The sequence below is a fragment of the Myotis myotis genome, unplaced genomic scaffold, assembly GCF_014108235.1.
Source record: "Myotis myotis isolate mMyoMyo1 unplaced genomic scaffold, mMyoMyo1.p scaffold_m19_p_18, whole genome shotgun sequence".
NCBI lineage: Eukaryota > Metazoa > Chordata > Mammalia > Chiroptera > Vespertilionidae > Myotis > Myotis myotis.
The window spans coordinates 22,090,134-22,115,594 of NW_023416322.1; the positions used below are offsets into that span (position 1 = coordinate 22,090,134).

The window sequence follows — 25,461 nt, forward strand, 5'->3', positions numbered from 1 at the left end:
ACTTCACAGCTTGCAAGTGTGTTTTTGGAACTTTCACAAACAGGAAGTGACCTGCTTTATTTATTTTTTTTCTGAGGGTGCAGTGCCAAGGCAGGCGAGTCCTTATGTCCGGCATGAAGACTATCGAGATCAAAAGTACCTCAATGAATATCATCATGAAAACCAGAAGAGTCCATTTGGAACAAACAGTGAGACCCAGTTCCAGTAAGTGTGAAAGGAGAGGCCAGGTCAACATGATTCAGCCAAACTCAAACTCTGTTAGGAAATCTTATAGCGTGTGGTGCTGGGCCCTCATCTCAGGCAGCCTGTCGTCCGCTTCTGTTGTGGGGATGTGGGAGTTTTGTTCTCGGGGATGGAGGTGTAGCCCAGGATGGCCCGGGCCAGCGGTGAACAGGAACCCTGGGAGGAGAGATTCTTAACTCAGAGATGTGGTTCTCAAACCTGGGCTAGTCTGAGTCCTGTTTCTTGAGGTCCATCAGAAAGCAGGCCCTGTGTTCTATGTTGGTCTCGTGATTGGGTCCTGTCTGGGGCTGGGACGCTTCTCTTCTGCCTACTCCTGTGCCCTAAGAATGGGACATCTTTTGGGATCAGGCAAGCAGGGGACGGGAACAGCCTTTTGTACTAGTACCTGTCCTGGTGCCCTTGGCCTGGCACCTTTACCCTGGAACACATGAATCCGACTGCTCTGATTTAAGTCATTCCAGATGTCAGGCAGCAGGGACCACGCTTCTCTGCAGGGTTCGGGGCAGCGTCTAGTAACTGCACTGGGGAGCCCTGGAGCCCCCTTTTCCTGGTATTAACAGATTGAGGTGGTAAATGGAAGGACAGTGCTTCTCTCTGCGGCACACAGGCCGACCTGACCTGACAACTGTCCACACTCGACAACAGAACCACCTCCAGCAGAGAGCAGCTCAGCCTTGCTGGCTTGCCCAGGACCCGTCTCACCTCTCCTGTCATTTTGCTGCAGATCTCAGAGTGGGAACCCTTATAGAGACAGCCCTGCTTCCAACTCTGGACAGGAGTGGCCTGGGGACCTGCTTCCGGAGAGTGTGCTAACTGGGGCCCAGAAGCATAAGGTAACTTGAAGTGACATGGGGGCTGGTGGCCTGTGACAGTGCCTCCCAACTACATTGTCAGCAGTGGCAGGCAGGGCCCTGGGGGTGGGCTCTCCAGTGGCCAGCAGACTGAGTGGTCCAATTCTTCCCTCCTTGGCAGAGTCTCCACTCATCCCTCCTCTTTTCCCCATTTTCCTGTTTCAATCTGAAGGGCCTGGGATCCTGATCTGGCCCTTTTGCATTTTTGTCAAATTGACTGAATCAGGAAATGTCACGCAGCTCACTCTGAGGTGCTGGGAAACAGAGAAGAGGCTGCCAGCACTTTGGTTCACCCAGGAAGTGAGAAGTTGCTGGAATCTTTTAATTCAGGGCTGAAAAGCAGAGCTTGAAGCCTGTCTTGACGTTTAATTTTATTTATTTATTTATTTTACAAAGCATTATTTTAAAATATATATTTATTGATTTCAGAGAGGAAAGGAGAGTGAGAGAGAGATAGAAACGTCAATGATGAGAGAAAATCATTGACCGGCTGCCTCCTGCATGCCCCACACTGGGGATGGAGCCTGCAACCCGGGCATGTGCCTTGACCAGGAATCGAACCTTGATCTCCTGGTTCATAGGTCAACGCTCAACCACTGAGCCATGCCAGCTGGGCTGTCTTGACTTTTTAGGAGACCGTCTCTGTCTTCTAAAATCTTACTGTATATATCACCTGGGCCATAAAATGGAGCTCTCAAATTTTTTAAAAATAAACATTTATTTTGGAAAAATTTTAGGTTTATGGAAAAGATGCAAAAGCACTATGGTGACCAGCTTTTAATTTTTGACAGTCTTGTATAGATTTTGTTTCCCTGATTGGATTTGTATGGTTTTTGAGAACAGTTTCTTCTGTGTACCTAATGCTCAGTAGGGCAGGGCACATGCTGTCATGAAAGCAGCCACACACATACACACTTTACCGTGTACAAAGAGCTTTTGCATCCAGTGCTTTATTTGCATCCTCCCAGGAGGTAAGTTCCATGAATTTTTTGTGGGCCTGTATCTCCAGGGAAAGCACGGTGCCTAGAGCATAGTAGGTGCTCATTAAACAGCTGGGGAATGAACGCATGATTAAGTACGTGAACTATGCAGGGCAGCTATGATTATCTATGTTATAGATGAGGGTACCCAGCTCAGAGAGCCCAAGCCACTTGTCACTAGGTCATAGCAGCTCGGTATTGACAAAGCTGGGATTTGATTCGTGGCCTCCTGGCCCCTCCTGGGCCCAAGGCCTGCACTCTTTCCACTGGGGCCTATGCTTCCCTTAGCAAACACCTGTCAATCGAATCATCCATCCCTGTCCTTTCAACACATTCACATTCATTGTATTTATTCGAAAGTTTGGAATACCTGGGAGGACCATCTCTCAGAAACTGTTTCTGATTCTTCCTGTGTACGTGTTTTCTTTGTTTTTCACTTCCAGCCACCACTGCCCCACGAGTCCAACCTTCTCCAGCAGCACGAGTCTGGCCTCAGCTCCAGTGGCTATGAGCTCAGTCAGTACATGGCAGATGCCTCCGAGCCTTATGTCCCCACGGCTTCAACAGTTTGGAGACCAGTGCAGGCTGGTGGGTGCTGAAGTGATCAAAGGAGTTGATTGAGTCTGACGGGAAGAGGGCTGGAGGGCAAATTTCTTGGAAAGACACCTTACCCTGGTTTCCAAGAGAAGAGCATTGTTCGCCTCATTTGCTTACCTAGTTCTCCTGGGCAGAGAGGCCAACGTGGCTCCGTTTCCCACCTTTTCTCTTTACTGGACATTGCATCATAGCGGATTCTTGGAAGGGAACCCTGCCCCTAGCCACCACCGGGCACGCCTTGGTGCTTTTAAGTAGCAGGTGAAGGAAGTGAGGACTGGAGTCAGTTTGGTAAAGCAAGGGCAGGCCACAAAGCATCGTTGCTTTGTCTGGATGTGGCTGACTTGTCTAGTCCCGGCCTCTCTCCATTGCCAAGAGTCTGGGCCTTGTGCGTTATCACCATTTGGACCCACCATAACATCCTTGCATTATGCTCTGACATATTCCCAGGGGCTTAAATCTGCTTCTACTTCTGTAGCCCACCCAGAATCTTATCTGGGTCCCCGGTGGAATTTAGACAGAAATGTGTTTGTGGCATCCTGCTAAGTAAAGAAAAGCAGTGGCAGCCATGCTAACAGTGTCCACCTGTGTCTGTTGGTCAGCGGCTGACTCGGCAGCTGATCCCAAGGCACCCATGAAGTTCTACATCCCCCATGTGCCTGCGAGTTTTGGGCCAGGAGGTCAGCTGGTGTGTGTGTGTCCCAGCTCTCCCAGTGACGGGCAAACGGCCCTTGTTGAACTGCACAGCATGGAGGTAAATAAGAGTCTTTGTCCCCAGAAGGCTCCCTGCTTCCCTTTGCCTGAGCCTGGGCATCTCCTGGAACAGGGGGCTCTTGTGGGGAACTGGGCGGGGAGCTTCTCTGGAAGAAGTGATGCTGGACTTACGTTTTCCCTGAGATGCTATTGGCTCAATTTCAGCCACTGGAGAACTCACTTTCTCCACGAGGCATGAGCTGCACTTTGGGACCACAGCCTCGGGTTCTGATACGGGGCATTGGATGGACACTGTCTTGAAGAGCAAATCTAATTTTTGTTCCAGGTTATTCTTAATGATTCTGAAGAACAAGAAGAGATGAGAACTTTCTCAGGACCCCTGATCAGGTAAATTACCATATGAACAGCTGAGTAAAGGCTTTTGAGACCTACACAGTCTTCCTGCCAAGAATAGGATTTGGGGGGGATTTGTTCTTGGCTTCTTTGAAAGAAAATGTCTGTCCCCACTGGAGTAGAATTTTCTGTGCTACCAGACAGAGCCTAATGTAGCCTGAGCCTTTTTGAGAAGCAATTTAATAGTTGGGGCGGGTGGGGTGGGGGGAGAACAATTAATGTGAAGGTTTAAAAATCTGAAATCAGATTTTGCAGAGGTGACATGGGAGGAGGTTTTAGCGTTCCGTGTTCCTAATAGACATTAGTGGGGAAGTGCAGCACTGCCTGGGACCTCACAGACAAGTGGATCATAGTGGGGGAAAAGGCTTGCTTTTTCTGGAGAGGGAACTTGGTCTGCATGAATTCCTGGATGGTGTGCAAGTCTGCCCTCTGCAGGATTGAGCCAGAACTGCTTTTAAATGCCCAGTCCATTCTGATAAATATTCACAGTGCCTTTTGCTGTGGCGTGTCCTGACTGATGTGAGAACATCTGGGGCCCGGCCCTAGGCATCCTCCTAACTAGATATACCATGGCAGACAAGTCATTTAGCTCTCTCTGGCCTTAGTTTTCCCTTTAAGACATGACGTAACACTGGCTCTGCCCACTCCAGGCAGTGGCTGTGAGACACAAGTGAGATTAATGCACATGGAAGCCCTTTAAATAGCAACACCATTATATAAATGTATTCTTAACCTGGATCTCCCCCTCTAAGAAAATCCCCATCTAGTATTTTGACAGTTCTTTTAAGCAAAACTGAGTGTGTCTATTTCTTACACTCAGGTATACAGATGTGGGTAGAGCACCGAGTTGGGTATTTTGGACACTAGGATACTGGTCCCAACTGGGTGTTGATTTTATTGAATAGTCTTAAGCAAATAATACTGCTTGTTTATTGAGCACTTAATATATGCCACATAGCTTGCTAATTTCTTTTTTGTATGGAGGTAGATTTTTAAAATTATTCTGATCTTGGGGAAAAGCTGAGGCTCAGAGGAGATAAGAAAGTTTTGTAAGCTGAGATGTGGCAAGCTAGATTTAAGTCCAGGGTTGTCTGACCCCAAAGAGTGCTCTTGCCTGCTACCCAAGTCAGGTATTTCAGGTCCCGGGGCCTCAGTCTCCTCATCTGTAAAATGGAGAGAGTATATGCGAGAATCTCTGAAGTTTCTTCCTGTTCCACAAAGAAACAACTGTCCTGTAGCTATGGACTTGTTATCCCTGTCCTGGTCCTGGCTTGTTGGGGCCATCCAGCACCCGCACACTATGGGAGGAGCCCACGGTCCTGCATGGGGAAGAGTCTGCCCGCTCACCCTCCGCTCCCTGAAATCTCTCCATAGGGAAGACGTCCACAAGGTGGACATCATGACCTTTTGCCAGCAGAAAGCAGCTCAGAGCCGCCAATCCGAGACACCAGGGAGCAGAGACGCAGCTCTACTATGGCAACTGTTGGTTCTCCTTTGTCGACAGAATGGGGTGAGTATTACCTCTCTGATGGGTGGGCAGGAGCAGGCTGTATTGAAATGTAAGCCTTCCTGGGATAAGTATGATTTGGCTTATGACATAATAATAAGAAAAGTTAATAGTAAAGAAGCAACCTGATTGCTCAGATGTCAGTGCCAGTTGGCCAGCACTGACCTTCACTTTGCCCTTCTCTAGTGGCCTGGGTTGTGGTGAAGGTGTTGGGTTACTGCACCAGCCAGATGACGCTCCTACGAGAGTGTGCACATTTCTGATAACCTTTGTGGCACCTGAGTTTGAGACACAGCAATCCAGTGCTGGCCTCCCCAGGAAGAAGGCAGGCCCTTCCGTGCCTGGCCTGCCCCCGTGAGGACGCAGAGGATTCTCTCTCTCTCAGGATGACCCTCTTTGCCTTGCAGTCCATGGTGGGGTCTGACATTGCGGAGCTGCTGATGCAAGACCGCAAGAAGCTGGAGAAGTACAAGAGGCAGCCCCCGGTGGCCAACCTCATCAACCTGACCGATGACAACTGGCCAGCGCCCAGCTCAGGGACCCCAAACCTGCTCACTGGGGAGATTCCCCCAAGTGTGGAGACACCTGCGCAGATCGTGGAGAAATTCACCAAGCTGCTCTACTACGGAAGGAAGAAGGCAAGTGCGCCCCGGCAGGCTTGGTTTACAAAAGTAACCACTGTCTCCCCACCACTCAGCCCTCCAATTAGATGAGGAATATATATATATTCATTTCATAGCACTGGAGTTCAGGAAGGTGCAAAGAAGAAAATAAAAACACCCATAACCCTACCATTAAAAGGTAGCACCAGTTATCGTTTTGATATATTTACTTCTAGCATTTTTTCTATGCATATATATTCAAAATAAAATTATATATACAATTATTTCTTTTTTTTTCTACAGTAAATGCTCTCATGGCATGAAAATGTACCATTTAAAAAATGGTTGGATAGAGTGGGAGGAGGTAGAAGAGAGTATAAGGAGGATAAATGGTGATGGAAGGAGACTTGACTTGGGGTGGTGAGCACACCATAAAATATACAGAGGATGTGTTATAGAAATTTACACCTGAAACCAATGTCACTCCAATAAATTCAATAAAAAATAAAAATTTTTTACATGAGTAAAAAAAAAAAAACTGGTTGGACAATATTCCATCATATGAGGGCATCATATTTTATTTACCCAATCCACTATTGTCAACTATGTGGGCTATCCACTATTTTGTCACCCATTATAAATTATAAAATTTGCACACGTCACGTAAGTCTTTTTAGGATAAATTTCTAGAAGTGAAATTACTGGGTTGAAGGGCATGCACTTTTTAAAAGTTCTTCACGTATATACTAAATTAGTTTCTGGAAAGTTTGTTTACAAGCTGTACCCCCACCAGCTGTATCTGAGGTGTGCCTGCCAATATGGAACACTTTACTTCAGCAGATGAAGTGCTGTCTTGCTTATTTTTTTGATATGTAAATTAGACGACGTTATTTTTACATTCTTTCTTTACATTGTTATTGAGCTATATTTGATAAATAAAATGGTAAGCTATTTAAAGTGTACATTGCAGTGATTTGATATAGGTATACGTTGTGAAAGGATTCCCCCCATCGAGTTACTAGTAAGTGACAAATCCATCACCGCACATATTTACCTATTTTTGTGCCTTGTTTAATTTTGGAGTCAAACTCACATTTTACAAAAGTCTTAAATTAACTTAAATATTTGAATACATGACTAAAATCAATGTGAATCAATTTTATTTGAAAAAAATCCAAAGATAAAAAGAGATATAATGGGGAACTGGTGCCCCCTCCTCTTCTGCTCTCCCGTGAAAGCAGCCACAGGTGGTATGTAAATGAGTGGGCGTGGTTGTGCTCCAGTGAAACTTAATGGACATAGACATTTGACCTATATATAATTTTCATGTGTAATGAAATATTGTTCTTTTATTTCCACCCCCGCTCATTTAAAAAATGCAAAAACGATTCTTAGCTTGTGGGTTGAATTTAGCTACATTTTGTTGACCCCTGCTCCTTATACTATAGACATATCTTCCTCATTATGTCTTATGGCTGCACAGGTCTCTGTAGACAAATTATAAGTAATTAAACCCTTATAGATTGACATTTAGATTCTTTCCAGTCTTTTGCTGATACAAACAATGCCTCAATGACTACCCATTGCCATTTACCTGGCATAGATAGTATAGGTGTGACAAATTTCTAGATGTGGAGGTGTTGGGTCAAAGGGTAGATGGTTTGTAATTTTGGGAGATAATGACAAATCGCCTTGTTAGAGGTTGTACCAGTGTGCTCTACCAGCAATGTATGAGGTTGGTTGAATCTGGGGGCGTGGAACCCCTGCAGATATAGAGGGCGACTGTACCATCTTGCTACTTGTTTTATTTTGAGACTCAGTCCTGAGGGGGAGCTACTTCTCATTTTTTGGTGCTCAGGTTCATACAAGTATTATGTAACTTTTGCTTGCCATAAGGCTAACTGGAAGCTGTGTTTGAGGGGGAGCTAATGAAGCAGCATGATGAATTTTGACAAAGTGGAGGCTGGAGAAAGGGCCAGCTGAGAAATACGTGCCAGTTAAAGCCCATTTCCCATATGAGGCTCTAGGAGTCTTCATGCTCAGGGGGCAGTGGTACCTAAGCACGGGGGAAGGGGAGCAAGAAACATTGAGTGTGATGCTTTGTTTTCAGGAAGCCTTGGAGTGGGCCATGAAGAACCACTTGTGGGGCCATGCTCTGTTCCTGTCCAGCAAGATGGACCCCAGGACTTACAACTGGGTCATGAGTGGGTGAGCTGGGGAATTGCAGTGGAGACCAGTGGAGCAGAGTGACCCCTTCCACCAAATGCAGGGGACAGTGAGGAGAAATCCAAGATGCATTGAGAAGCCCCCCACTCCAAGCATCTTTCCAGTTTCTATTTTCTGAGCTGGATGTAGCATTTCTCTTCCCCAGATCCTCCTAATCTGGATGCAGACACATTCTACCTGCCAAGCTGAATAAAACATTTTAGTAATATTTCCCAGAGACAGGATTTCCACAGAGTAAGTGGGTTTCTATATTGCAGTAGCCTTCTTCCTTGGGAGGGGCTGTTCTAGATAGTTCCATCAGTGAGGGAATACAAATGATCATGTGAGGTTAACGGACAGAGTCTTAGGACTGAGGATTAGTACTAAGTACTGCTGCTTAGTCTTGCAATGGAGATATGGGTGCTAAGGAGAAGGTAGGGATACAGGTAGCAGGACCACGAGCTGTGGTAGGAAAGGGGGTTATGGGACTGGGAATTAGATCAGGAAGTCTTCATCTAGGGTGGTGGGAGTTGACAAGACTGAAGCGATACGTTAGTTAGAAATCATGCCGGCACACCAAGATCTGGGTGCCAGGTGGACCAGGACAAATGCCCAAACCAGGATGAGATAGGAATGGAGGTGTGAGTACACAGCCAGCAGTTTGGAATAAAGCGGATGAAACAGCAAAAGAGCATCAGGGTCACTGGAGGTGGTAGGTGTCGGGGTGCTGGGGAAGGTTTCTGTAGACCAGGGCCTGCCTTGCCTCCATGGGATAGATCTGTGGCAGGGACCCTCCCAGGAGAAGCAGGCTTAGGTCAGACGGTGAGACGGACGGCAGCTGACAGTGTTCATTTTCTAGTGTTGGTTCAAGCTGTGAAGCTCGCCTCCTAGTTTCACTTTATTTAAATCGGCCGGGCATCCTGTAGAGCAGAGGGTTGGCTAAGAAGATGGACATTCTAAGTTCAGTCTGTGGCTCAGGCTGCCCCACTCCCGGGAGCCTGTTCTGCACGATGGCCTCCCTGGAGTCCCTTTCTTACACCAACCCTCAGGCTTCCCAGGGCCTGGTACCCCCACTGCACCCCGTTCTGTTCAGGGGCTGGCCTGGTGGAGAGCACCAATGCTCCATTGCGACATGTGCTCTGAGCCCGCGAGGCAAGGGCGCTGTTAAATAAGTCATTGCTCTGGGGGTGCTCCTCCGGGTTTTGGAAACCAGTGTCCCACCTCCCCCCATAGTAGCATCCTCTCAGCTGCAGATTTTTGCCTCGGGCCATTGATTTTCCATGGTGCCCGGTGAATTGAGGGAAAGCTCTCTTTCTGAGTATGCTTAAATCTCAGCTCAGCTGTGGAGCTTATCACATGGCTGTTAAGCACATCCTTTGGTTTGTCATCATGACCGTTGCTGGTCTCTGTTCTACGCCTCTCTGGTTACTGAAAATGGCTATTCAGTGCTTAGTAAAAGCTCTACAGACCCAGGCTAGCGGTGGGCTGGGCATGGAGAAGGGCTGCTGCGGTGGGGGGGGGGGGGGAGGGGGCAGGGAAGGAGGGGCCCACAGGGAAGAGGTGCAGGTTAACTGCTAGGGCTCTCTGGGACCCTTTGAAACATTGGCGGGTCATCTCCATGATGGAGAGAGGCCTACAGAAATGGTTGCTCAAGAGTTAGGGTGTCAGTGCCAACGTGCAGACAATCTCCCCCAACAATGGGACCTGCCTGGGGTGTGTGGTGGAGTGAAGATTCTGTCTCCCACCCTCCTGCCCTCCCCGCAAAAGTGGGCATGACAAAAGCACAGCAGAAAAACAGAGGAACTCTTGTTCCAAAAGAAGCTGCTACAATCAAATAGAAATATATCTGAGGCCTTTGCCTCATGGGCCACGGGTTGAAGGCTCTCTTGGCTTGGTCACCGCTGATGGTCACCTCTCTCCACAGTTTCACAAGCACACTGGCGCTCAACGACCCACTGCAGACCCTCTTCCAGCTCATGTCGGGGAGGATCCCACAGGCAGCCACGGTACCCTTTACCACCCCAGCATCCCGAGGGTTTAGGGGGTGGGGGCTGCTCTGGAACAGGGGATGGCTTTGAAGATTAAAAATCAAGATAATTGCTTGTTAATCACTTGCCATGTGCTAAGCACTCTGATGCGTATTATGTCGTTTAATGCGTGGAGGTAGGGATGACTGTCCCTGTTTTGCAGACGTGAAAACTAAGGTACAGAAGTGTGAGAGGACCCACAGTCACAGAGCTAGTGAGCAGTGGAGTCAGGATGGGCCCAGGTCTGTCTGATTCCAAAGACCTTGCCAGTCCACACTAACACAGCTGCCTGCTCTGTTGTGAATAACAAGAGACGGTCCTCTAGGCTTCTGTAGGCTACTTTCCTTTTCCTCCACTGCACCTTGATCTTCAAAGCTGGACTCAGAATTTACACATTGTCTAGAGTTGGATATGGCTCAGGTGACATCTGAGGCCAGCCGGATGGTTTTCCCCATGTTCAGAGACGAGGTCTTTTTGCTCCAGCTACTCCTTCCTTATCTTTGAAGTCCAGTAATGAGGATACATCTTGGTTGATAGTCTCGGTCAGGTTTTTTTTTCTTGGGATGCAGGATGCTCTTTTACTGTGTGAATTCTTATCTTACAGTTCAGAAAAGTTTTCTTGAATTATATCCTTCAGTATTTGTTTTGTTCTGTTATTTTGATTTTCTTTTCAGGAACTCCATTTATACACATTTCATATATAGGTGAACTATAGATATGTGAATTGTATACAGGGATGGGCAAAAATAGGTTTACATTTATGAATATGAAAAACAGTTTATAAAGCTATTGTAATAATCATAGCCTATATGTTTTTTTCTACACGAAACACTGTAAACCTATTTTTGCCCACCCATGTATATAATTTTCTCTTTAAAAAACTTTATTATTTGTTTCATTTCTTTTTTATTTCTCCTTTAATTTCTACCCTGCACATCCCTGATTGTGTTTTTCATCAGTGTCTTTTAGTTTTTATGTTCTTTTCATTTTGGTCCTCATTTCTTTGTTTTTTCTCCCACTTCCTCCCTGAGCTCTGCAGGTCACATGTTATCTCCTGTTCCCACCACCTGTTCCTGAGCACTCAGAACTGAGCTTTAGGCCCTTGCTTCTCAGAAGTTGTTTCATCACTTTATTTTACTTAAATTCATGAGGAAATATTTGGTGACAATTCTTTGTTTTATAACATTTTATTTTTTTCTGGTGCATGTGCTTTTGACCTTCCATTTATTTTTTCTGTTACTTCTCGCCCTTTATCTTTGCAGCATGTTTGTGCAGACTCCGTGCTTGTTCCTTTACAGGAGTCGAGTCTTCCCTGGCCCAGTTATTTGTGGGAGGTTTGTGCTGGGAGGGACGAGGGTCCTATTCCAGGCACCTGGCGCTGCCCGCATCTCCTGGCATTTCCTGTGAATGTCTGTGTGGCCTTCGCTGCTCCTCAGCCCGTGGAGGTGGCTGGGATTCTCTCCCCCTGTGTTCTGCCTGCTTCCTCCTGAATGCACCTCTGTTGACTCGCCATCACTTGGCAGCCTTTGCTTGTATTTTGAGGTTGGCGTTTCTGCCGACACCTAGCTTTGATGAAAATGGACCTCACACTTTTGCTTTTTCTTATTGCTTGTGCACAACTCCACACAAAGGAAAGGGAAATGATGACTTATGTGCCCCATCATGAAGCCAACTGGTTACACTGGAACACAGAGTCCGCCTCCCAATTCAGCCGAATGCCTGCGCTCTGCAGTGAGATTGCATCATGTCATAAAACGCAGGAAATGATGCAGTCAGCGTACGGCCCCTTGGCTCGGGGCAATGGCAGAGTTAGCTCCATGTTCCCTACTTTTAGGTGAGAAAACCGAGGAGTCAGAGGTGATGTGGCAGTGCCGTGTTTGATCTCAGTGTTGGAGAGTTTCCTGGCCTCACAGCATCCAGCGAAAACTAGACCTTAGTTACTTGTGAGGAGCGGTGTAGTGGGGAAAGGCACGACCCCGGAAAGCACAGGCGTGGGCTTCTCGCACAGGGTAACCTAGCCTCTGCCCCGTCCTGCCGTGTGAACTTGACCTTGCTCCTTAATCTCAGAGCCTCAGCTTCTCATGTTTGTGGGCATTTTGGTGCCTAACCAATAGAGTTATTGTGAAAATTAAAGGAGAGAGAATATCTGAACACATCAACCATCATGCTTGACTTATTGAAGTTAGTTAATAAGTATTTGTGCGCTCTCTCTCTCTCTCTCTCTCTCTCTCTCTCTCTCTCTCTCTCTCTCCCCATAGATCTATTTTACAGTGACTTTTAAAAATCACTGTGGAGGAGACAGAAAAATGACTTCTAAGTTTTTGTTATTTTTAGCAAAGGCTTTTTTGTTTGTTGGTTGGTTTCTTTAGTTCCAGCAAGGAAGAGCCTGGCTCACATGTGAAGATGGGGATATAATAGCACCCAAAGCATGGGGTTGCCCCTAGGAGGAATGCTTAGCACGGGGCATGGCTCGTGGTCGGAGTGTAATAAGTGAGAACTGCTATTAGGATTGTGACTCATTATTATCTTCATTCTCATTCACACTGCATTGCCCAGATAAACAGTAACTATGAAATGGAGTCGGATAAAGCTTCTTTTGTTCCTTGGGATAATTACAAAGACCAAGTAATTGTGAATTGTTTTGACCTCCGCATCTTAGCTATTACTGTCAGTCTCCTGCTCCACCCGCTCTCTGTAACAGTTGGAAGTTAGGCTGGTCAGCAGAGCACCTCTTTTCTTTGGGGTGTGTGTGTGTGTGTGTGTGTGTGTGTACACCTACATGTAATTTATAAAGTGAAAACCAAGTGTAAAGCACTATGCTATGTACTGTACCTCACCATCTTATTTTAGTATCAACAGTAACCCTCTTAGGTAGAAATGATGCTCTCCGTTAAAGAGATGAGGAAACAAAGGCTTAATCACATGGAGAAACTTGTTCAAGGTCATACAACTAGTAAGAGGCGGGAGTCCAGTTGAATCCTGGGCCCGTGTTATTTCTTTGACATGATGCTGTTTCTTCATTGATGTTTCCTGCCCTGAAATTCCCCTTCATCCAGGAGAAGGGTGGCCCGGGGCCAGAGGGTAGGAAAAGCACCGTTTGTGTGGGGCTTCGTCCTACTTCCACATCTTCGTTTATACTTTACTGCCTCCCGGTGGAGATCTGCTCCTGCATGGTCACCGGAGCGGGAGGGGCACAGCCCTCAACTGGGAATGCATGGGGCTGGGCCGCTTGGCTTGGGTTTTTATTCTCCAAGTGCGGATGGAAATTAGACTTCACGGGGTGGTTGCGAAGATTAAATAAGGTGACGTCTGTGAGAGGGCTCTAAAACCAGAAAGCATTCGCTCTTTGTAAGGCATTAAGGAGCCCAGTGCTCCCCTGACTTCTACCAGGTTGATGTGGGCTCTTCTCCGCGTGAGCCCAGGGTGTTTGGTCTTCCTTCTCCCACGGAAGCATCAGGGTTCTATTTTCATGTTGTCCCTAGCTATTGGGGCCTGGGGACACCAGGAAGAAGTTTGAAAATTAGTGATTAATAAAGTCGTTTATCTATCTTATCCCCAGGCCTGTCCGTCTGTATGTATGTGCACCTGCCTGTCTGCCTATCCGTCCTCCTCAGGGTTTTGCTCTTTAAAAGGGGAACTTGAAATCAACGAATGGCAGTATTGCAGGCGGTGTGGTGGGTGTTCCCTGAACTCTTCCAAACCAGGACGTAAACAGCAACCTCCTTTACCCCCATTCTGGCCAGTGCTACTTTATTCAATAAACCTTCATTTTTTTCCCGCTGCTTTTCAGTGTTGTGGGGACAAGCAGTGGGGAGACTGGAGGCCTCACTTGGCTGTGATTCTGTCGAATCAGGGTGGGGACCCGGAGCTGCACCAACGTGCGATCGTCACCATGGGGGACACCCTGGGTAAGCAGGCGTCGGCACCGTCCTCCTCCTCTCCTCTAGGGTGGCCCCAGGCCCAGCACACCTATGCTTGGGTTCTTGGCTTCTGTGTCGGGTCCAAGTGTATACCTCAACTTGCCTTTGACCCAGGAGCCTCAGTGTTTTGGGGACAGAAACTTCCGGGAAAGGAGTGTCCTTCTGGCTTCTCTGTTTCCTAGAAGTTCTGCAGCTGTGGAGGCTCCTCTCAGCAGGGGACCTTCTATCTCTGGTCAGAATCCCCTGAGGATGAGCTAGGACATGGGGCATGTGGCCTCCTGTAGCCCCTAGTCCTGCAGTGATCCAGCTCAACCAGACAGGAAATTCTGTTTGTGCCTGAACCACCCTGGGTAATTGTGGAGTCTTTATTTCTATCCTCTTCCTGTGAATGTGGCCTTATAAACACTAAAGGACTATTGAACGTTTCGGATCAGTGGCTCTCAGATTTGGTCAAGGGGCAGGACATGGAGAAATCATGGTTCTCTCTGTGGAACTCTGTGAAACGTAAAATAGCTTTGTGTAAGGTTGTGCCAACCCAGATGGCAGGTCACTCCACAGCTGGGCACAAAGGGAACCTGACATTTGTTGATTTCTTCTTGGGTGCCAGGTGCCTTGCTGGGTACTTTACCTACTTGAATTAACTCAGTTTTGAGGTAGTAGAACATTTTAAACCTGGGAACAATTTGGTATTAATGTGATTTTTATGAGCACCGAGAAAAGGCTGGTATTGTTTGATTTTAGCAGGGACTGCATTAGTGCTCCCAGGAAGCCTGATTTAAAAACTGTCCCTTCCAATGGAACTGTTCCAGCTCAGATGTAGGCATGTCAACTTGCTTTTCACCCTCAGGAAGGACAAAAATATTTAGAAAATTCCTAATAAAAAATCCATTAGGAGGGCACGTGAAACAGTGCCTTATTGTGGCTGAAGAAATTACAATATAATGTCTGAAGCCATAAATGTGGTGGGAGAGGACTGAGTGGGGTTTGGGGTCTGTGAGGCGTCTCCCTCTGGCCTCTGAGCCACTCTTCACGTCTCCATCCCACCCGTGATGGGTGCGCACGGGGGCGTGTTCATGACTGGGGCTTTTCCTCCTCCTACAGCTGGGAAGGGGCTGGTGGAGGCAGCTCACTTCTGCTACCTCATGGCTCACGTGCCCTTCGGCTACTACACGGTGAAGACGGACCATCTGGCCCTGCTGGGCAGCAGCCACAGGTATGTGATCTTCTGGGGCAAAGGAAACAGGAAGGATGTTTTCTGGGGCATTGATTTAGCCCTTGGTGGGTTTCGTGCCTCCATTTTCTTGTGTGAATTTCAGCTACCACCGGTCCCCTCCTCTGGGGTTGTTTCTGCACGGGTCTGGGCAAGGAGATGCCCAGTGGGTGCCGCCTCACACCACCAGGTGGCCTTTGGTGGGAACGGGTGCCCTTGTGTTGTATTGTGCACCGCTGGCCACGTGGTGGCGCCCTGGGTCCACGACCAGGGACTGTTTCTTATAAAATGTTAATGTGAGCACCTTGCAGCTGTGTTAGGCGGCCCTAGGCAAAACTGGAAAGTGGAAGAAGTTGATGTTTAATTCCTACACCCCTGACTTGGCGCACAAGCTACTGATTTGGTGCACAAGCTACTCGAAGTTCCACCTTTCCCTTGTTCTCTGTTGGCTGCAACATCAGGCTTTTCACATAGGAGGACTTTAATAAGCCCCTCGCCTAGGCAATGAGTAAAAGAACAGAAAGGCCAGTTTGCTCCCTAGCAGTCCTCCACGTTCTGGACCTCTTTTCTCCTGCCTGGTAACAATTAAGGTGTCCTGAGCTCTTACCAGGATATTTATTTGTTCCAGTTAATTTATTTGCATTATTTCCTTCCATCGTTACAAATGCACCCTCTAAAGACAACGCTATTTTTCATCTTCACTTTATAGAGGAGGGAAACCAAGGCACAGAGAGGTTAAGCAACTTGTCTAAGACAGCACAGCTGGTGGGGGGTCAAGTTGGACTTGGAATCCAGACTGTGCTGCGCCAAACTGCCTACAACTGTAGAAACACCCGTCTTATTGCCTGCTCTCTCAAGGCCCTGGTCTCTGATAGCACATGGTTGGCTTGTCAGAGAAGCCCATCTGTGCCAAACGTGACAGTAAGAGTGTGCGGGTTCATCTGTCTCCCTGCTATATTTGTATTATACCAGGAAATGCCGGAGATAGAGTGGTAAACCCAGGGGTGGCCCTGGAGACTGGTGAGCTGTTGAGGGACAGATTTGTGGCACTAGGGTCTCTGGTCACAGTCACCCAGCCGGCTTCCTCCCTGGCTGAGTGAACACCCGGCGTAGGGACCGTCACTGGGTTTTGGCTCAGCAGTCTCCCCATTCTCTGCCATGCGTCTCTGTTCGGTGCTCCCGGAGTGTCACATGGCTCCCCCTTTGGTGCCCCATGGCTCAGGCTGGGAGTGGCCTGTGACAGGTGCACATCCTAGGCTTGCAGGGCACCCAGGTGAGCTCTCAGCATGTTCCAGAGGAGGGCGCAGTGCCCCGCCCTGCTGGGAGGGAGAGCAGCCTGCCTTAGGGACCCTCTAGCAATGAGGGCATCGGCCCCCCCCCCCCCGCTCCTCCCCACAATGTGCACCCCATCCCTTCCCAAGGGCTGGTGCAGGGCAGTGTTCTGTTCCTTCCCCTGGAACGGAGGAGAAAAAGCCTTCACTCTGGAGGCCTGGCTCTCTTTCCTGGCCAGGACAGACACCCTGCCGGGATGGGTGCAGCTGGTGTTCAGCCATCTACTAGGATTCAAATTCCTCCCCCGCTCTCCACCTCAATCTCTTTTATTATTATTCCCTGGTTTTAGTCAAGAGTTTTTGAAATTTGCAACCACTGAGGCCATCCAGAGGACAGAAATCTTCGAGTACTGCCAGATGCTGGGCCGCCCCCAGTCCTTCATCCCTTCTTTCCAGGTAACTGACCCCACAGGCCAGCCCCGGGGCTGTGGCAGCGGCTGTGGGCAGCTGGGTCTTTAGCTCTGCTCTTTGGTATATACTAGCTGGGCTAAGTCACCTACCGCCTTTTCCTCCTTAGCTTGGGTGTGGGAAGGATTAGGGTTTCTTTCTAGGTCCCCTAAATGTCTGCATTTTAAGATATGAAACAAAAGGCGGCAGTGGCCTCTGCTGGAGGCTCCCGCCTGGCTCCTGGCAGGTGAGAACCCTGCCTGGGTCCTGGCTGCGCAGCGCTCTCTCCCTTGTCCTGGGCCCACAGCCATCCTGTAGGGGGTGGGCATGAAGTCCCACTCGGGGGGTGGGGGTCAGGGGCTGCAGGCTCTGCTCCCTCTCCTGCTGGCCTGCTTTTCTGACCTGTCTCCACTCCTCCTGCTCTAACTCTGCAAATTCCTCCCTGTTCCGTCCTTGGCCCCCACCCTCCTTTCTTCCCCCCAGGAATTCAGCTGTGCGGGTGGCGCTGTCCTTCACAGGCTCTAACCTCTCTTCTCAACTTCTCTGCTTGATGCCCTGCTGTCGCTTTCAATTCATAAAGCCTCCTTCAGTGCCGGCTCGAGTGGCCCAGAGGTGACACACACATACACACCCCACCACATGGAACACAAAACAAAACCTGCAAAATGAATGCATTACTATAGACAGAAAAATGGCCCTATTAGTATCTTCTTTCAGAGTTTTCCCACAGACTCGCCTTGTCCAGCTCCTTGGGGTGCAGGCCTCTAGTCTCTTGTTCCCGTCTTGAATCAGCCGCCTCTTGTTATTGCGGGGCTGATAGTAATGAGATTAGCCAGTTCTGGCGAATGCGTTCTACATGCCTGGCACTGGGCTATTATGCTTCTCATGTGTTATTTTTAATCCCGTGAGGCCGGTGTGATGACTCCCATTTCACAAAGAGGAAACTGAGGTTCAGAGTTATGGGCTCACATCTCTTGCACATCATTTGTTCTAAGTACTTCACATGGATTATCTCATTTAATCGTTATGACAACCAATGGGTAGAGGCACAAAGAGGTGGGTAGCCAGTGTTCCACACCCAGCATGGAGCTGGGATGTGAACTTGGGCCTGTCTGTTTCCCAAGCCCTCATGCTCCATCTCGCCCTGTTGCACGTTTCTGTGAATGCGAACCTACGTTTGTCTGGCGTTAAGCCCCTGCAACAGAGCCGTCTTTTCTTCTGGTGTATGTCCCCCTGGCACCTGGTCCTGTGCCCCATGCACACTAGGCTCTCCAGAGATGTGGGCTGCATTTCCATGGTGACCAGGGCCTGGGGAGACTGAGTGGATATGACTTCATCCCTTTGTCTAGGGAGCTGCAGGCTGCGCTTGGACTTGGGCCCATGCGCAGACAGAAAGCCCCCATGGCACGGGCCCTCTTTGATAGTTAGATGCCAGAGTTTGAGGAAGCTGGCAGGCAGTTGACTTCCAAGAAGTCTTTTCTTCATTTCTTTCTTTCCATCCCTGCCTGGGTAGAGAATTCATTGGCCCTGTTCCTCTTTGCAGGTATATAAACTCCTTTATGCTTCCCGGCTGGCAGATTACGGCCTTGCGTCCCAGGCCTTGCATTACTGTGAAGCTGTGGGCACGGCCCTCCTTAGCCAGGGAGAGAGCAGTCACCCTGTGCTGTTGGGGGAACTCATCAAGGTGAGCTCCTCAAAGGGTTCTCTGCAGCTGTTTTATCTGCAGCGTTCAGAGCAAGCTATTGTCAAGCGGCTTAGACTCCACCTTTCATCGCCTCCGAGCCTGCTGTAAAATAGGAGCCCGAGGTTGTCTTTGACCATGCATGCATGCCCAGATGTGACAAGCAGAGGCCTGACATTGTGCAAAGAAGGATGCTGTGGGCGGGGAAGAGGGGATGACTTGGGATGGGGGGGACGGGGAACCAGGCGTATGCAATGCAACTCATTCATTCTTGCATCTGCTTCTCTGGTACAGCGAGAATGCACGTGAAGGTGAAACATTCTAATTATAAAAGCTGAGCTTAGAGAATATACTTTAGTGATTAAAACAGGAAATGCCCCTTATTAAAATGCTTTTAAATGCATGGAATACTTTATCACCTGTGGGATATCGTTAAAAAAAAACAAAACATATCCACTTTTAGTTCCTAGGGAAGAAAACAATCAGGCAAATAGTTGTTCCAATTAATTGAAGAAAAATGCATTAGCTGGAGAGGAAAAAGGCAGCCTACCGTCAATATTTGCTTTGCTTTAGACGAGGCCCAAGTGTTGGGTTCCTTTCGTAACCAGTGAAATCGGTGGTGCTGAGCTCCTTACTCTGAGATTCCTGCCATAGGATGACGTTGATAGGGAGCTCGGGGACCCAGAATGAAGGAGGAGGAAAGTTTTAAAACTTAATAATGGAATACAGTCTTGCAACACAAAGTAGTCCCCCGACCCGCTGCAGGGGTCACCTGGGAGCTTGTTAGGGATGCAGAACCTCAGGCCCCACGTAGTTCTGGCATCAGAATTAGCATTTTAACAAGGTCCCAGGTGGTCCTAGGAATTTTTTTTTAAATGAGAGAGAGAGAGAGAGAGACATTGATGTGAGAGAGAAACATCAATCTGTTGCCAATCGTATGTGCCCTGCCTGGGTACGTGCCCTGATTGGGGATCGAACCCCCAAGCTTTTGGTGTACAGGGTGATGCTCCAAACAGTGGGGCCACCCAGTCAGAGCATGAGCACGGGAGTTTGAGAAGCACTTGTACGAAGCAGACAGCTTTGTAGGACCTACAGCCCAGTCATCGTTTCTCCTCATGTTTCACTTAGTATTTAACTCCAAGATGGGCTCATTGCTTATGTATGTTGCCGTTTTGGGAAGATATCTGCTGGGTTTGCTCTCTCTCAATTACACTTTATAATCTCATTTACAAGTGAGTTAAGGCACTTTCTGCTCTTCCCTTACTGCGTCTTTCCCCATTTTCTTTCCATCCCCGTTACTTCTCTCCCTCGGTTCCCCTCTCGTCCCTTTCCCTCTGCCCCTACCATCTGGACACCTGGCGCAGCTAGCAGAGAAACTGAAGATGTCGGATCCGCTGGTGCTCGAGAGGCGCCGCGGAGGGAGGGACCTGGAGCCAGACTGGCTCGTGCGCCTCCGGAAGCGGCACCAGGAGCTGGAGGTGAGTGAGGCGGGAGCGGGTCAGTGTGCGGGGCCCTTTGTTTCCCTCTGGACACAGAGGGTGCAGGGCACTGACTCCATGGAGGGCTGCGGGGTCCCCCATCATCCTGAAGCCCCTTTGCTGAGCCGAAACATTTTCCTGTGTTTGCTTGTGAGACAGTGGGGCCCTTTTCAAAGTCATTCCCGCCTCCCTCTCTGTGGTCCCAGAAAATACCTTTTGTGACGATCAAGGCTTCCATCTCCGTTAGGAACAATGGATCAGAGTGGACCTGCATCGCTTTCATGTAATGTAGGGCATTTGCTTAAAAGACTTCCAGGCCTTTCCTTTTGGTTCTGACAATTGCAAAAGCTGCTGGTAGTAATTGTGACAATAATTGGAACAGGGCTTCCTCCATCTTCCTTCTCCCACTGCCTCTTAGAAAGGACAGGTGGAATTTTTAAGGCGCGACCGGCCTCCCCCCACGTGCTGCACATACTGGGGCATTGGGTTCCTGCACTGGCCCCTTCCTGGGCCCTGGTGGTCTGGTCCCCTGGCCCCTGCCTGCTCTGGCAGAGCTGGGAGATGAGAAGGGCTGAGGCCTACCCTTCTGACCTCCCCCATCAGCTCCTCCCCCACCAGCCCCGCCCTCCTGACCTCCCCCACCAGCAGCCTCCCCCACCCCCCAGCATTTGGCTGGCTGAGGTTCCCTCACCTTGTCATGCCCTCTGGTTTCTTTTTTATTTAATTTTTAAACCATTATTCCCTGTTCTTGTTTCTCTTTGTGTTGCTTAAAGGATTTTTCCTTTATTTCAAATAGCGAAAGGCATCGGCAGACACTGGGAACCCTCCTTCTGCTCACACAGACATTTCAGGAGCCCAAGGAGCAACAGGTACCCAAACTGATGAGCCCAGTGTGTCAGAAGCTGACTCTCGGGACCTGGGTATAGGACAGTGATGGCGAACCTATGACACGCGTGTCAGAAGTGACACGCGAACTCATTTTTTTGGTGGATTTTTCTTTGTTAAATGGCATTTAAATATATACAATAAATATCAAAAATACAAGTCTTTGTTTTACTATGGTTGCAAATATCAAAAAATTTCTATATGTGACACGGCACCAGACTTAAGTTAGGGTTTTTCAAAATGCTGACACGCCGAGCTCAAAAGGTTCGCCATCACTGGTCTAGGAGAGACATCACTGAACGCATGTTAGCCTCTCTCCCTTCTTGGAGCGTCCTCCCGGCCTGTGTCAGTCTGACTCGATGGCCCAGGCACCTCCTCACACGGCTCCTGTGGCCAGGGTCATCCTGACACGTCCAGGTGCCCGCCCTGTTAGAGTTTCTGCCCAACGTCCAGGTTTTGATACTTGTTACACTGCATTGTTGTCTAACGTTCCAGCTCTGTTACTACAGTCTCCCCAGCTGAATACATTTCTTGAGGCCAGAGATGGCGTATGACCTCTATTTCACGTTAGTGCTGGGGACGTCTTAGGATTTTTGAGCTGTAGGTTGGCACCTGCATTTGAAATGTGTTTCAAAGCATTTCAGCACATACTTCCTTTCCCCTCAGGATGCCTCTGAGTCTTGGGTTTGCAGACATTATTGCCCCCAATTAATTCCGTGCCCTTTCCCCAAATTACCCCCCACTGTGGAGTCAGACTGAGCCTCGTCTCTTTACTTCCGGCCACTTCCCGCCTTAGCTCTCCCTTCAGGGACGGGTGAGGGGAGGCCGCAGGGCAGGTCTGGGCTTCTGTTTCTTGGCTGTGTTGCCACGTCACAGAGCCTGTGAAGGTGAAGGAGGAGAGCCAGGCTGGTGTCTCTGAATGGCCGCTTCCGCTGGAAGCCGCTGTTGGAGCAGGTGGGTCGGCCGCCCACTCCCATCCCGTGACCGTGGGCCAGTCAGCAGAATGGCAGAATCAAAACAAACCCACCAGGGGCCCTTGCAGGGCCAACACTCGACTTCCTTAAGAGCAAAGCCATCGTTTCTGTGGTTTGATTTGCATTTTAACTGACGTCTTTCTAAGTGTTACATACCCAAGCCCACTAGGAAATCCTTGAAGAAGAACGTTCATCCAAACATAACCACATGTGGCTTTACATAAGATGGCAGCCTCTGCCCTCCCAAGCACTGGTGGAAGGCTCAGGGATCATACAGGTGGTCAGGGAAATGCTTTTACCAGCTCACAGTTGCAGGCACGGAGTGGTATCACAACTGCTGGGTTGTACTTGCCATCACATTGGTGGTAGCCACAGCAAGGGGCCTGTCCCCATGACCACCTCCCAAAGAGGATATGGGAAGGAAGGTGCCCGGTGTGCAGTCCATGTGAATGTGACAGGTCTTTCTTTCTCTTCACCCTGTGTTCTTAGGAAACACTTTCTACCAGGATTTTTCGGGACATCGAGGTGACTCAGAAGTCACTGGGGACCCCTCTGCCCGGTGGCCACCAGTGGAGCCAGTGGGCCCCGCCTGGCCCAGCCCACAGCAGCCCTTGCCCCTCCAGCCAGGCTCCTACCCAGCAGGAGGAGATTTGGGACAGATGGGGATCCCGGTGCCTCTTTACTCGGTCCCTGAGGCCCGTCTGCCAGGGATCGGTGGCAGCACAGTAGTGACAGAGGCTCCTGGAGGAAGGCCCTGGGCAGAAACCCAGCAGCCACCCCCGCCCCCTGGTAAGACCTGTGCTAAGCTGGCAGCCTGGGGTGTGGAGTTCTGGAGGGGAGGAGGCACATGGGGAGAGGCAGGGACCAATGGGGAGCTGGTAAAGACCTGAATGGGTGTGCACATGGTGGAGGGCCTACTGTGTGTCAGCCCTGGTGCTGGTGCTCTGCATGCAGCCAGGGGAGATTGCTCTCTCCCTTCTGCTCAGCTCTCCCCTGGGACAAGCATAGCACAACCAACAGCAGCCTCCCCGCTATGCTTCACAGTTTCTAGGAGAGAGGCTGCAGGTGGAGAAGGGAAGAAAGTGCCACCTGCACCCTGAGCCACAGTGAGGGTCAAGTCCTACTAAGGCCAAGAGCTCGCTGCCTGCAGAGACCTGTGCTCCCGTCCTCTTCCCAAGCGTCTTAGGCCCATTAGGCCTTGGACAGCAGGGCTGAGTGTGGGTGAGCGGTGCTGAGTGTTGCCAGGGACGTGCTAGAGCAGTGGTTCTCAACCTTCCTAACGCCGCGACCCTTTAATACAGTTCCTCATGTTGTGGTGACCCCCAACCATAAAATTATTTTCGTTGCTACTTCATAACTGTAATGTTGCTACTGTTATGAATCGTAATGTAAATATCTGATATGCAGGATGGTCTTAGGTGACCCCTGTGAAAGGGTTGTTCGACCCCCAAAGGGGTTGCGACCCACAGGTTGAGAACCACTGTGCTAGAGGATTAGCTCTTAGACCCTCAGAGATAGGGCCTGTCCACACAGGACACGTAAACGGAGGGAAGGGCCAGGGAGGACCCCAGGGTCCTAGCTCAAGGTGGCCCTGACTTCCAGGATTCCTAAGGAACGACCATGGTGTTCAGGGTAGAGGAAGGGTGAGCAGCGTGTCCTGGGCAGCTGGGTGAGATGGCCAGCAAGTGGACCTCACGTTTCCTGTGATTGGCTTGGGGGCTCAGAGCGCCAGCTGCTTGGAGGTTGGGAAAGCCGACTGTCCCCATTACCTGCCTCAGGACGGAGGGAAGAGGCACAGCCGCAAGTCACGGTTTTGTTTCTTTTTGTGCCACAGCAGAGAACACAGTGTCTCAAGGAACCTTCCAGCATCCTGATGGTCAAAAGGTGGATTCCAAACCACAGGTGAGAGGACGAAGCCGCGCTAAGCATCAGGTTTCCAGCCACCTGCTTTCTTAGCCACATGCAAACTCCCTCGCCGGCCTGGCACCTGCTCGCCCTTCCCCGGGCACCTCATTTCTTCTTCTTTCCTCCTACACCGATCCCGAGATGTGGGGAGGCTGTTCTGATGCTCAGTCCCACCCGCCTGTGTCCCCGGGGTGGGGGTGGGGGTGGGGGAGCAGCAGGGCCCTGTGTAGTTTTGGTCTCACAGGTCTATTCCTCTGACACAGTCTTACTGTCACATCAGACATGCCACCCCCTGCCCCATCCTGGAAGACTCTGGCTATTTCTCTATTTTCTTTTCTAACTTGCTTTACTTCAAGAAGGGTCTATGGCATCTGTGCCTTTTGTCCTCAGCGAGACTGTGAGGTCTTGGAGGTGAGCGTGTCTAACGAATCTTTCTGTCTGTAGCGGTTGAGTGAATGCTCCCTTCCCCCAGCCCTGGGCGGCACTGGTTCCACATTTACGAGGCTCTCTGGCTTTGCCTGGTGGGAGGGTTACATCATGTAACTTTCTCAAAGAGTGATCGGCTATGGGTCTTAAAAATGTCTATACTTTTACTTTTTCCGACTGAAAAAGTAGTACATTATTAATGATAGAAAACTTGAAAAATGAAGAATCAAACAGATATCACTCATAATCCCAAAGTCAAATATTTTGGTAATTTTCTTTCAATACTTTTGAAAGAAATGGGTGTGTATGTATGCACCTCTCAACTATGTGTTTTTAAATGGTTAAGAACATATGAATATGAACATTTAATTCCTATTTGTTATTTAATGCTATAAAATGAGATTTTCCATGTCGTTCATAAGCATGATTTTTAATATTGGTATGGTAAAATCCATTGTTTGAAAGCACCATCATTCATTCATCCATCCATTCATTCATTCGTTTACAAATACTGAGTTCCCACAGTGTGCATGGATTTAGTGAGCAGGTCAGGTCAGGTGACGCAGTCCCTGTAAAGGTGCCCCTGTCGAGGGCTATACATGTGTCAGTGCTTATTTTCTTTAACTCCAGGTGCCACTGATTTCCAGAGCTCAAAATATTTCCGAGAATTCCACTGTTTCAGCCAAGGAGGAGGAGGAATCGTCCTCGGATGAGACAGATAAAAAGTCTTCCCCAGACACTGCAAGGAGAGAAAAGGTAGGAGACAGGGAAGAGGACACACAGGCGGGGCGACTGGGTCTTCTCTTCCCAGCCCACTGGGCCATCTGGGGTCTGGTTGTGTCCCCTCCCCCATCTCACCACCATCACCTGGGGGCAGGTTAATCTCAGAGTCAGGGAGAATTGGGAGACTAGCACCTACAGGCCATCTAACTTCCCCTTCCTTCCCCCCAGAGCTCAGGCTTTGGCTGGTTCAGCTGGTTTCGCTCCAAACCCACCCACAGCACATCCCCCTCTGGGGACGAAGACTCCTCCGACAGCCCCGACTCAGAGGTAACCTGCGGGAGGACAAGGAAGCACCCTCTTCTGGGCCCTTCCGAGGGCTGGAGCTGGCAGGGGATCTCCCCAGGCTGGATGAGGCGGAGGTTTTT

General features: G+C 49.3%; 1 protein-coding gene across 1 annotated transcript in view; it reads left to right on the forward strand.

Annotated features, from left to right (window-relative positions):
• LOC118673578 (protein transport protein Sec16B-like) overlaps nucleotides 1–25,461 on the forward strand; it is a 47,521-nt gene that overhangs the window by 16,589 nt on the left and 5,471 nt on the right. The window contains exons 5-23 of the mRNA XM_036344579.1: nucleotides 84–204; nucleotides 968–1,076; nucleotides 2,518–2,662; nucleotides 3,271–3,422; nucleotides 3,708–3,769; nucleotides 5,150–5,285; nucleotides 5,690–5,920; nucleotides 7,995–8,092; nucleotides 10,014–10,095; nucleotides 13,907–14,024; nucleotides 15,138–15,249; nucleotides 16,868–16,973; nucleotides 18,508–18,648; nucleotides 20,010–20,123; nucleotides 20,920–20,992; nucleotides 22,472–22,771; nucleotides 23,817–23,884; nucleotides 24,944–25,069; nucleotides 25,265–25,363. Of these exons, the coding sequence (XP_036200472.1) occupies nucleotides 84–204; nucleotides 968–1,076; nucleotides 2,518–2,662; nucleotides 3,271–3,422; nucleotides 3,708–3,769; nucleotides 5,150–5,285; nucleotides 5,690–5,920; nucleotides 7,995–8,092; nucleotides 10,014–10,095; nucleotides 13,907–14,024; nucleotides 15,138–15,249; nucleotides 16,868–16,973; nucleotides 18,508–18,648; nucleotides 20,010–20,123; nucleotides 20,920–20,992; nucleotides 22,472–22,771; nucleotides 23,817–23,884; nucleotides 24,944–25,069; nucleotides 25,265–25,363 (2,393 nt within the window). The remainder of the gene's footprint in view (nucleotides 1–83; nucleotides 205–967; nucleotides 1,077–2,517; nucleotides 2,663–3,270; nucleotides 3,423–3,707; nucleotides 3,770–5,149; nucleotides 5,286–5,689; nucleotides 5,921–7,994; nucleotides 8,093–10,013; nucleotides 10,096–13,906; nucleotides 14,025–15,137; nucleotides 15,250–16,867; nucleotides 16,974–18,507; nucleotides 18,649–20,009; nucleotides 20,124–20,919; nucleotides 20,993–22,471; nucleotides 22,772–23,816; nucleotides 23,885–24,943; nucleotides 25,070–25,264; nucleotides 25,364–25,461) is intronic.